Source organism: Rhamphochromis longiceps, linkage group LG5 (assembly GCF_057381845.1).
Source record: "Rhamphochromis longiceps isolate RC_006_pf linkage group LG5, R_longiceps_female_GT1.1, whole genome shotgun sequence".
Taxonomy (NCBI): Eukaryota; Metazoa; Chordata; class Actinopteri; order Cichliformes; family Cichlidae; genus Rhamphochromis; species Rhamphochromis longiceps.
Window position 1 is genome coordinate 31,521,410 of NC_140561.1, and position 12,469 is coordinate 31,533,878.

The 12,469-nt window shown below is 38.6% G+C and overlaps 1 protein-coding gene across 1 annotated transcript; it reads left to right on the top strand.

Annotated features, from left to right (window-relative positions):
• Nucleotides 1-79: 79 nt before the first annotated feature.
• Nucleotides 80-12,377, top strand: nfs1 (NFS1 cysteine desulfurase). The gene is made up of 13 exons (XM_085407189.1): nucleotides 80-422; nucleotides 1,361-1,431; nucleotides 5,719-5,835; nucleotides 6,429-6,512; nucleotides 7,226-7,378; nucleotides 7,602-7,695; nucleotides 7,866-8,000; nucleotides 8,408-8,565; nucleotides 8,651-8,756; nucleotides 9,092-9,173; nucleotides 9,614-9,697; nucleotides 9,938-10,027; nucleotides 10,158-12,377. Exons 1-13 carry the CDS (start codon nucleotides 317-319, stop codon nucleotides 10,219-10,221), a joined length of 1,344 nt encoding a protein of 447 aa, XP_085263315.1. The 5' UTR covers nucleotides 80-316; the 3' UTR covers nucleotides 10,222-12,377.
• Nucleotides 12,378-12,469: the final 92 nt, after the last annotated feature.

The window sequence follows — 12,469 nt, forward strand, 5'->3', positions numbered from 1 at the left end:
ATGCTTATCATTGCGATGGTTGTGAAAAGCTTTTAATTTGAACGTCTCACACGGAAGTGTTCGGTGTTACGTATTTATCTTGACATTTGTGTTTATACCTGGACGTAACAGACAGGCGGCAACATCACCGAACTTCACTCAAATTTAACCTTTTGTTTAAGTAGTGATATTTTGTTATTTCTATTTTCTTGCGTAGGAACCAGTGGGTTAAGCTGGTCTGTGCCAAGTTTTCTGTTTTGCTGGTGTTCAGCACGAACAGCGTGCTGTTTTTGACGGAGGTCAGCGGCTTTCCAGTTGAAGCCAGTCCACTGACAAGATGCTTGCCTCGGGTAGGACCGTGTCCTCCCGGCTGCTGAGGCCAACCGCGTGGCTTCCTCTCCGGCTGAGCTCCGAGCGGACGGCCGCTAGCTTCCCGCAGAAAGGTAACAATTGCCCGGAGCAAAATGGGTAGCTTATTCCCCCAAGACCAACTAGCACGAAGCTAATCCCAAAGTGACGCAGTTTAGTGAGGCAGGAAACTTCACAGCATCTGTAAACTGTCAGGTTAACTGACGACTTTAAAATCCATGTGAGGTCAGGAAAACCTAAAAAATACTAAATTAAAACACTAATAAACGGAAAGTTCACGAGCACTAGCTGACTGGCACAAGACGAAGCAATCTTGTTAAATAACTGTTTTAAAAAGATTTTATGTTCTGATATTCTCTGTGTCACTCTCCATTTTTTATAATGTTAAAATCATGCACATTACTCTTGACTTCATTGCCAGATTGACAACATTTTTAGGGCCCGAGCACTGAGAGTGCGAAGGCCCTAATGTATCTGCTCTGTTTCTTATTATTAGGGCCCGAGTACTGAGAGTGCGAAGGCTCCATTGTATCTGCTCTGTTTCTTCTTCTTATTATTTTCATTGAAATGAATTGCCTTTTTTGAGTGCTTTAACATGCTCAAAAACTCGTGAAATTTTGCACACATGTCAGGTTTGGTGAAAAATTTCGTATTTTAACTTCCTAGGACCTGGCGTCCACATATGTGGACATCACATTTTGGGTTATTTAGACCAAAATACTCAATTTTGCTCTACAAGGGCCTGATATCCACTTACGAGGACATTATACTGCTACTGTTCTATCGAAATTTTAAACGAATATCCTCATATGTGGCTCTTATTTTTCATAAAAACAAAAATAAGGTTAAAAAAAATCTGGTAATTCTTTGTTTTTACATTCATCGGGCCCCAATATGCCCGATGAATGTAATAATGTAACAATTTAAATGCCATTTTTTTTACATTAATAAATTTAATGTGGTCTTAAGAATGGCTTTAAATGTCTTAAATATACTGTAATTTATGCTGCAGAGTTGATCAAGAAACATGAACAGGATGAGCCTCGCCCCCTCTACATGGACTTCCAGGCAACCACTCCCATGGTAACTGTTACTAAGCACTTTGTCACTTTTACAGGCTTTTACAGCTGATGTCAGAGAGAGTTGGACATAAAGCTGGTTGTACTTAGAGTTTCATATTAGGGCTGCTCAATTAATCGAATTTTAATCACGATTACGATCTGGGCTTTCAACGATCATTAAAAATGACTGAGCCGATTATTAGCCCCTCCCTCATTTATCCGCGACACCTTAAAGGCCAGTCCGTGAAAATATTGTCGGGCATAAACCGGTCCGTGGCGCAAAAAAGGTTGGAGACCGCTGATTAAGAGGACCCGAGGGAAGCTCGGAAAGCTAAGCAGAAGTTTTTTTTTTTTTTTGTTTTTTTTTTAAATAAACTTTATTTAACAAACAATGAGTATACAACATACGAACAGATGAAGTATACAAAACAACAGAACATGAACACACAAAGCCAGGGGTAAAAGAAAAAGGTAACAATTATAAGAATACACGCAAAAATTCACATACATAAATTGTTTTGAGAGCCTTTTTGTTGGTGGAGTCTGATATTGATTGTATGTACATTTCCACATCCTTAAAATAATGACAGAAATATGGTGTTTTGTTAGTAAACTTACATTTATGGATATAAAATTTAGCTAAAAGTATTAACAAATTTATCATAAAAAAACATTTATCATGCTTCTTGGGGAACTTAAAGAAACAGAATAAAACATTTTCCCATCGTAAAGAAAACTCCCTTAAAATATGGACAATAACAAACCCGCTAAATTCCTTCCAGAATCTCTGTGTAAAAGAACAGTACCAAAAAAGATGTGTCACAGTTTCTGGATGATCCCCACAGAAAGTACAATTAGTATTTATGTCCCTTTTAAATTTTACCATGTAGTGACTGGCTGGATAACATTTATGTAGAATTTTAAATGAGACTTCTTTTACCTTATTTACAATCAAATATTTATGGGGGACCATCCAGACTGTCTTCCACTTGATATCTGGAACAAATCGGTTCCAATAAGATATATATGGGAGAGAGACGATATCTTCTTGGAATAAACTACGTATTCTTTTATTGCTATTACCAAGTTCCTGTGAAAAGCAGATTTTTCCTATTGGTGACTCAGCTGGACCAGAGAGAGTGACTGAGGTAGAGATCGAGCTGTCAGTGTTTTTATATAACATTAAAGTCCCTGAGGGTATGGCACCAAGCACCATTGAGAATTCCTGAACACTGATTGGAAAATTATATAGTGCAATAAAGTCGTTGTAAGTAAGTAGTTGTCCCTCTCTATTAACCAGCTGAGCCACCAACAGGATCCCATTTTGGATCCAAGTTTCCAGGAAAAGTGATTTATTTTTATATAAAATATCTCTGTTGTTCCAGATAAGGTATTTGTGAGGTGAGAAGTTGTGTTTATAAATGAGGGTCCACGCTAAGAGGACCTGCTTATGGAAGGATGAAAGCTTTACAGGGAGTTTCTCAACATTGTAATTACAATTTAAAACAAAATTAAAGCCACCAAAACGAGAGAAAATATAATATGGTATAAAGTTCCAGATAGAGGTAGGGTTTTTAAGAAAATGTTTAGCCCAATTAATTTTGAAAGTGTTATTTAAAGTAGAAAAGTCTAAGACGTTAAGCCCACCTGATTCGTACTTATTCATCACAACAGTTTTTCTAATATAATGCGTACGGTTTTTCCATATAAAATTAAAGAGCATACGGTCAATATCTTTACTAATTTTCTTATCCAGATGTAAGGAGAGAGCAGCATATGTTAATCGGGATAACCCTTCAGCTTTAGTAATTAACACTCTACCTTTCAAAGACAAGTCCCTTTGCAGCCACTGGTTGAACTTTTTTAGGGTTTTCTGTATAATTGGAGTGAAGTTTGAAGAGCATCTTGATTTTTGGTCTTTGGATATTAAGAGTCCCAAGTATGTGACTTCTTGTTTAACAGAGATATTACAGATAGTATTTGCAGGGCAGTCTTTAATTGCTAGTAACTCACACTTTTTAAGATTTAGGCATAAACCAGAGGCCTCAGAGAAATCACTAATCACAGTAAGGGCTGGAGGGATTTGGTTTGCATTCTTCAAGAAGAGTGTGGTGTCATCGGCTAACTGGCTGATGACGAGCTCCTTATCAGCTATGGTGATTCCTTGTACAACACTGTTTGAAATATTAGTTGCAAGAATTTGTGTACAAAGTAAAAATAAATATGGTGAAATAGGACATCCTTGGCGAATACCACGTTTCAGGTCAAATCTCGGGGTGGAGCCGTTAATCATTTTAATAGAACTATTGCCATTTGTGTATAAGGTTTTGACAGCTTTACAGAAAAACTTGCCAAAGCCAAATTTTTCCAAAGAGTGGAAAATAAATTGATGTTCAATTGTATCAAAAGCCTTATAAAAATCCAGGAAGAGAATGAAACTATTGTCAGGTATCAGATCAGAGTAATCAAGTAAATCCAAAACCAGTCTAATGTTATTAGAAATGTGTCTGTTTCTCATAAAGCCTGATTGTGTCTCATCAATAATTGTTTCCAAGACCTCTTTAATTCTGTTAGCAAGTATTAAGGCCATAACCTTATAGTCATTATTAAGCAGGGAGATGGGTCTCCAATTATCAATAAAGAGTAAGTCTTTGTTTGGTTTTGGAATAAGTGTTATGAGACCTTGAGTAAGAGAAGGAGGGAGGATGTTATTCTCTAAACTTTCTGTAAAAACCTGCAGTAAAAACGGAGCCAGGAGATTAGAAAATGATTTATAAAACTCTGCAGTCAAACCATCTGTGCCGGGAGATTTATTGGCCTTAAGTGCAGAAATGGAATTACAAACTTCCTCCACAGTCAGAGGGCTGTCACAATAACTTCTATCTTCCACAACAATAGATTTTAGGTTTTTAATATTATTGAAAAATCCTGTTGAGACAGCCTCATTATATTTTGAGTCGTATAGTTTAGTATAGAATTCGGCACAGAAATGTGAAATTTCTCTAGGATTGTCAGAGACAATGCCATTAATATTTAGTTGATGAATAGAGTTTGTTTTTGATCTGTATTTTTCAAGTCTGAAAAAGTAAGCAGAATTTTGTTCGCCCTCCTCCAGCCACCTCTTCCTGGATCTTATGAAAGCACCCTCAGCCTTGCGTCGATATAAACCGTCCAATTTATTTTGAAGGCTAAGCAGAAGTTATTTGGAGAGGAGAGAGTGACTGCTGTTGGTTGAAAAGAGAGGTTAAAAAAAAAAAAAAAACTTCAGTGGTGTTGCACACTATTTTATATTATTTTTTAAAGTCATTGAAGCCGGTCAGAGCAGCACACTCCGTTTTGTGTAACTATTTTTAAATCCCTGTAGAACCTGAACCGTGTAAGCTAGCGCAATAATTTTTTTTGCATATGAAACCGGAGGAGTTGTACTTACATCTGATGCCATCAGCTTGTCCTCGGTCACGGTTTCCTTCCACATAAAGCTTTGCAAAAACTGCATAGAAAGCGCTTGCAGGAACAAAAACATAATATTCCAGAAACAGGCTTTGCCGATCCGATCAGCTGTTCGTAACACTTCCCACAGTGAATCAGACGTCAGCACGAACTATCACATGTCGGCCATTTCCTCCCCGAAACCGGAAGTGACGTCATTTTCGCGGAAATGTAGTTTTTTTTACTTGTAGGCCTTAAAAGCCTATACTGGTCATGTTTGACTTTTCTGAATAGTTTCTGGGATGCTTAGAACTCGAATTGCACTGCTGGAAATCGTTTATTTTGATGCACCTTCTGTTTTCTTTGCAAATTTGCATCATAGGATTGTTTTTTCGTTTTTCCTGCAGTGTATATAAAAATTGGTGTATCTCCAAAATAAAACTATGAAGACACTAAAAATAAATTTCCTGTTGTTGTAAACTATTTTTTGCAACTTTTTTGTATTTAAAGTTTTGAGGGATAAACCTCTTAAATTTCTCCAAGTAGAAATATATGTAAAAAAACAAAACCGATTTTCAATTTTTTTGTAGTTTATTGCAACTTTTTTGCAATTTATGTAGTTACTATGGACATAATGCATACATATTATTAAAATATGGGCTATAACAGTTGTATAGCAACTTGAAATGCTCCCACAAATGGCACTACAACATGTAAAAAAATAATATAAGCTCTGGCGGACTTGGTTCTATGGTAGGTCTTAAAGGGTTAAATAAATATCGTCAAATAATCGAGATCTCAATTTCAGTGAAAATAATCGTGATTATCATTTTTGCCATAATCGAGCAGCCCTATTTCATATGTTTGTGTGTGTCTTTAGGATCCCCGGGTGCTGGATGCCATGTTGCCCTACCAGGTGAATTACTACGGTAACCCTCACTCCAGAACGCATGCCTACGGCTGGGAGAGTGAATCCGCTATGGAGACCGCTAGGAAGGTAGAGAGCTGCTCCATCTTTAGAAAAGTGGGCTGTGCTTATTTACACTTTCTTTGCAGGTAGTAAAAGGACAGTAACATCTAGTCCTTTTACTGAAAAAATCTGGTCCATGTATCACTTTGGCTTGCTCAGTTGTAGCTGTGGTATGCAAAGAGATGCAGGCCTCATACAAGCTAGTGAGCACACCAAAGTCGAGCACTGATGCTGAATGTTTGAATTCAGCATCAGCGCTCCGACATTAATATTTGTAACCTACAACATGTGCATGTTTCACCGAGAGTCACTGACTGATGTTGCTATATGTCTATGGCTGCGTTCACACTGCAGGTCTTAATGCTCAATTACGATTTTTTGATCAAATCTGATTTTTTTGTCTGGTTGTTCACACTTTGTCCTCAAAGTTTATGTGTTAAAAGCAGGAAAAATGGCCACGCATAAGAATTTGAGCAAATTTCTCAATGGCCAAATTGTGATGGCCACTAGGGCGGAGTTAGAGCATCACTAGAACACATGTTCAAAATTAGAAACACAAATTAGAAACATGTGAATCTGTTTGGTGTTTTTTTTTTCCCCCTTTCTTTCTCTCTGAGCAGCAGGTGGCTGATCTGATTGGAGCCGATCCCAGAGAGATCGTTTTCACCAGCGGAGCCACAGAGTCCAACAACATGGCTATCAAGGTCCTACTCTCTTGACCTTAATCACTTTATCTCACACAAACACACACAGGTTTTGTTTTGGTGAAAACTGATCAAAAATATAAAATGCAGACAACAGATTAAAACTACAACTCTTACAAAATAAGAACACTGTAAAAAACCAAGTGATAAACTACATGAGAAATAAAAAACACACAAAACAGTAAGAGCAAATTCAGAATGTGAACTGATTAATAAAACTCCTTAAAACAAAACTGTCATTAACAAAACTCTTTGTATTGTTAATGATTTGGATGCTTCTTCTGAATCAAACTATACAATATTGAAATGCAAAAACTTGTGATAAAAATGGAATTTGTCAGCCACGTTGAGAACATTTAATTAAAAGAAATTTTCTGTGCACACGAGGCAAATAAGTCAGCTGACAGGAAGAAGTAGCATCTGTTTTCACTGTTTCACTGAAACAAACTACTTCACTTCAGTCCACTTGGATTGCCTTACCAAAGACACCATGTGTAGCAAAGAACAAGTAATAACAGCGAGAATAGAGGAAGCAAATTAAAGTCACGCTGCTGTCGATTCTGATTTACTGGAATTATAAATGAGGTCATTGAATTAATGCTAAAAAGAAACGAGCAGTAGCCACAAACTGGATTCACAACTCCAGAAAGTGCTAGAATCAGAGAAAATCTTAAAACTTTCTTCCCTTTAACCCAGTGTGTTCTCTCCTGTAGGGTGTAGCCCGGTTCTACAAGGCCAAAAAACGTCATGTGATCACCACTCAGACCGAGCATAAGTGCGTCTTAGACTCGTGTCGGATTCTGGAGTCCGAAGGGTTCGATGTTACTTACCTGCCGGTCCAGAACAACGGCCTGCTGGACCTAGAGGTAAACATACAGAGACAAAAAGAGAGATCACGCAGACAACAACCAGAATATTGTCTGTGTGAACATATTAAAAACTGGAAGCTATATTTACAATACCTCTGGGCAGTGAAGCCTGTATTTATTATTTTTACCTCCATTTGTAGCGTTACAGAATTCACGAATTATTGTGTCCCGTGTCTGCTCCTTACAGTGAGTCTTACTACATGTTTGTTTGTGTGTTCAGTTGTTGGAGGCCTCCATCCGTACTGACACCTCTTTGGTGTCGGTGATGACCGTGAACAACGAGATCGGAGTCAAGCAGCCCATCAAGGAGATTGGTAAGCATAGCAAATCAAACACACATGAAATGCTCACAATCACGCACTCATAATATCCGCATCTAAATAGTTTTGTCAGTTTTACTGAATAAATCAGACTATTCGCTTTATGCGGAGCCCAACCGAGAGCTCTGATCAGATTAATGAGCTTGAACTCTTTCTATCTACAGGTCAGATTTGTCGCTCAAAAGGAGTCTTCTTCCACACTGATGCTGCTCAGGCCGTTGGGAAGATTCCCATCAGCATCTCTGACTGGAAGATCGATCTGATGTCCATCAGTGGTCACAAGATTTACGGACCCAAAGGTCAGCTTTAGTAGCAGTACCAGTAGGTGGCATAACTCTAAACCGATCGATAGGCAGGTGAGATAGTTTGTGGAGCTCATTTGTCAGTGCCCATTTCCATTTTTTATATAAATTGTATAAAACTAGAAATGGCTAAATTTTCCCACAGAAATACGTGTTTTGGTTTTAAAAATTAAACAAAATACACGCAGGTGAAATATGAAGCAGGAAAGATGGCAAAAAAGTATGTATGTATATAGTATGTAGGTTGTTTATATGAAGATTTTTTTTCTTTTTTTTTTAAATCAGCGGAGTTTCCCTGTTAATTTTTTCTATCAGCTGTCAAAGTCGGAGTTTGATTATCTTTGAAAAGATGCACGTAAAATGGTGTAAAAGCAAAAATACTTACTACGTGTGTGTGTGTCCAGGTGTGGGTGCGTTGTACGTGCGTCGCAGGCCAAGGGTGCGTTTGGAGCCAATACAGAACGGTGGCGGGCAGGAGAGGGGGCTGCGCTCTGGCACTGTCCCCACCCCACTGGCTGTTGGACTGGGAGCTGCCTGTAGCATCGCCCAGGAGGAGATGGAGGTAAAATAACCAAAGTCAAACATCCAAAAAACCTTCCCAGACGATGCTACATTTCAGGGGGATTAGTGCATGTTTGTTTGTTTAGTATGATCATCAGCGGGTGTCCATGCTGGCTAATCGTCTGGTCCAGAAGGTCATGTCTGAGATTCCTGATGTCATCATGAATGGAGATCCAGAACAGCGTTACCCTGGTAAACACATTTATGTTTGTTTAGCAGTCTTTATGAGGACATTTATTAGCGTAAGACATTTCTTAACTCTAGCCTATACCTAATTCTAAACTGAACCTCGAAACCAACTCTTAAACTGTAAAGTGTTAAAGTGCTCCTTGTAACTAAACTGGTTTTATAATACGCTAATAAATTCCATGTAGAAATGAAACTCAGTGCTGCTGCTGCAGGTTAGAATTTAAACCAAAATTGATTTACAAGTCAGTGAAGATTTTTGAAGTTAATGTTTTTGAAGTGTTTTTGTTGGAAGTTGGACTCACGCCTTTGATTGTGTTTGTGTGTCTGGGTGTTTTCAGGCTGTATCAACCTTTCTTTTGCCTACGTGGAGGGCGAGAGTCTGCTGATGGCACTGAAGGATGTTGCTCTGTCATCAGGGAGGTCAGATACAAACTTTTTTTCACGCACATATGTCCAACTTTTGAGTGGAACTTTACCCACTGCATCAAAAAGTTAGAAAATCGGCATGGTTTTGAGAGGATGGAAGTGTTGACCGATTTGTGTACTATTTATGAATCAAGTGTCCTGCCACCTGTGTGGTCAGGGTAGCATTCTTACATTAGCTTCTCTTTGTTGGCTACTTTTTAAATCTGGAATTGAAATTAAATCATTCTCCTATCACACAAAGTCCTGAATGCCTTTTGCCTGAATGACTTTTCGTTCCCTATCTTCTGCTCAAGTTCACAGAAACACTTTTAACATAAATGTCAGTTTCAACACCAGCATTGAGAGTACAGTTACATGCTTAATGTACAGTTCAAAAGCCTCATATGATTGTGCATGAAGTCTCTAAAGATGAATATTTGTGTCTGTGTGTGCAGTGCATGTACTTCAGCGTCTTTGGAGCCATCATACGTCCTCAGAGCTATTGGAGCAGATGAAGATCTGGCTCACTCTTCCATCAGGTAACAATACCTCCTGTAACCTGGATTATGATAAAAACTGCAACTCCCCAGAAGTTTAATAATGATTTTCCTTGAGCTTCCTAACTCTTTTCTTCACATTGATCAGACTTAGCAATCAAAGTGATTAAATCCACAGAAAACTAAGCTGTTTATAAACTTGGATAACCAGGGAATGGTTACCAACAGCCTTTCATGTTCTCTAGTTTCAGGTTTAAATGTCCGTGTTTGTGTCTGTGGCAGGTTTGGTATTGGCAGGTTCACCACTGAAGAAGAGGTTGACTACACAGCAGAGAAATGCATCGAGCAGGTCCACAGACTCAGAGAGATGAGGTAAAGTCAGCTCTCAGACACTATCGCGCAGATGCTGATTTTACTTTACATTCATAAAATTGATACAAAATTTTGAATGGTAACCTTGTTTTCTCTAACCTGCCTCTTTGCCTCTCTTTCTGTCTGTCAGTCCTCTGTGGGAGATGAGTCAGGAAGGCATCGACCTGAAGAGCATCAACTGGACGCAGCATTAAGCTTCTTCCACTTCTTGCCCACTTCGACATGATAGTTCCCAAAAGACTGAAGGAACAGACCAGCTTTTTCTTCCTGTAAACAAACACGCACAAACTCCCTGTCGTCTGGCTGTAGCTGTAGCTCAGTGTCTCTCTAGAAGCTCCTCCAGTTGCTCTCTCAGGAGATGTTGCTCAGACAGTTGACCAACGCACATCAATCTCTTCTTTTTCTTCTGTTGCCCAGAAGGTTGCTTCTTTATCTCAGATGAAATGTTTACAGAGGCTGTGACACGCTCTGAAATCTAACATGACATTCATGAGAAGTACATCCTCTTTGGTTGTTTCAAACTAAATATGGTATTGATTGTGCGACATGTCCATCAGTGGCCGATTTGGGGCTTTGATCAACAGACTGCCCACAAACAAAAAATTTAGACAGACATCCAGGACCATGTTTTCACAGCAGGGCTACTCAAAAAAAGCAGTTATTCAGAATACAACAGTAAAGGATAAACCAGTCGGCACATGTCGTATTTTTTAATAAAGGTTAGGGGAAAACAAATTTGTGGGCACACACACAAACCAAAACAATTGGTTGTAAAGGAAAAAAGGAAAAAAAAACCACTCTATGACTAAGAAGAAAACCTTTTATACTCATGTCTCTGTCATTATTATTTTTTTCTAAAAACATTGCAGCACTGTAATCAACTATGCATCCATCGCACAATTTGATATGCATCAGTGTCTGTGACCAAGATTTGTCTAAAACTGGTCTTGCACAGTATGACAGACATGCAGTAAATGGCACAGAGGCGCTTTTAATCTGACTCTTTAGGTGATTTGACTTCACCTAATCTAACATCTTGATGCCTGGTGTCATGAAGCTGGTTAACAGACAGCTTAGTTTCCACTTGTTTCACTAATGCACTCATGAGCGTGTCTGTGGGAAATGGAAGTTACACACAGTACCATCCAAATCATGAAGTGTCAATGTGGCAGGCAGGTTGAAATGCAACATTGTTTTGTTATGACACTGCAATTAGTAGAAGCTTTGTAGGCCCACACATTGTAGCTGTGTACTGTCATCTGTCAAATATATTTCAGTAATGTAGTGTAAAAGACTTCAAACTGGAGTGAAACTGAATATTGAAAACCTGAGAAGTCTTTTAAGCAGTCAGTATGCCGGGGCTAATGGCAAGTGTGTTTCCATAGCCCTTTCATTCTTTGACTTCCAGTAATCACCCTCTCTGCAGAGCCAAAGAGCTCCACAGAAAGACCTGATCAGACATTCACACAACTAGAACAAAATAATTTATAATTTACTGAGTCAAGCAGTAGTTCAAACATCCATTGGTGTTATATCCAGCGATCCAATTGATGACAAGTTTTGATATTATCTTGAGAATGAACCTGCTGTGGAGAAGCACGAATGTACATGTGACCAACACAGTTACTGTTTACTCTTGCTAAATGTGACCGAGCTTTGTGATACCATCACACTCGCATTAAACCCAAAGATAGCCACATAAATTAGAAAAAAATAAAACACGGGCAACAATCTAAGTGATAAAAGAATCGGAACAAAGCTGTGTTGCTTCAGCAAAGCTGGAAAGAGCAACTGAAGGCAGCAGGATGTGATGATTCGCCCAGTATTTATTTGAGTCAGACCTTTCCACTAGATTCACAGGCTTATCTCTCCAGCTCTGTTCATAGGTTATAAACTGCCCTCTCTGTCTCATGCTCTTGTCTTATCATCCCACATCAGCGTTTATTATTCATTCAGTGGTAGCATGTTGGCCTATGATCAGCAGTTCTCAGTGAAATATCCAACGAGACAGTGTTAGCAGCAGCGGTTTCATTGTTCTGTTAGTCAGTAACCACTCTACAAGTCTGCAGCCCTGATTTTTAAAGTCAGACTTCTGTCACACGTGTCCGTGGCTTATGACAGGAAATACAAGATGATTGTGAAAATCTAAACAAAAATAAAACAATTGGTTAAAAAATGTGGGTCTCTAAGACTACACTCTCTGGGGGGGGATTCTTGTATTGTGTTCTTGGATGTATCTGGAGCCTCTTTTTGATATATTTGCTCGTCTCCTGCATCTACTGTCTTTGACTGTTACATGTCATTGCACATTAGTATCCAATAAAATTGTTTCTTCTGGTTATGCCATCAACTTTTGATGTATTTAATTTGTGTTTATTGTTTTTTCAACTCAGATTCTCAAAACAGTTTTGATGATGTCTGAATGCGTTTTTCACATTGCTC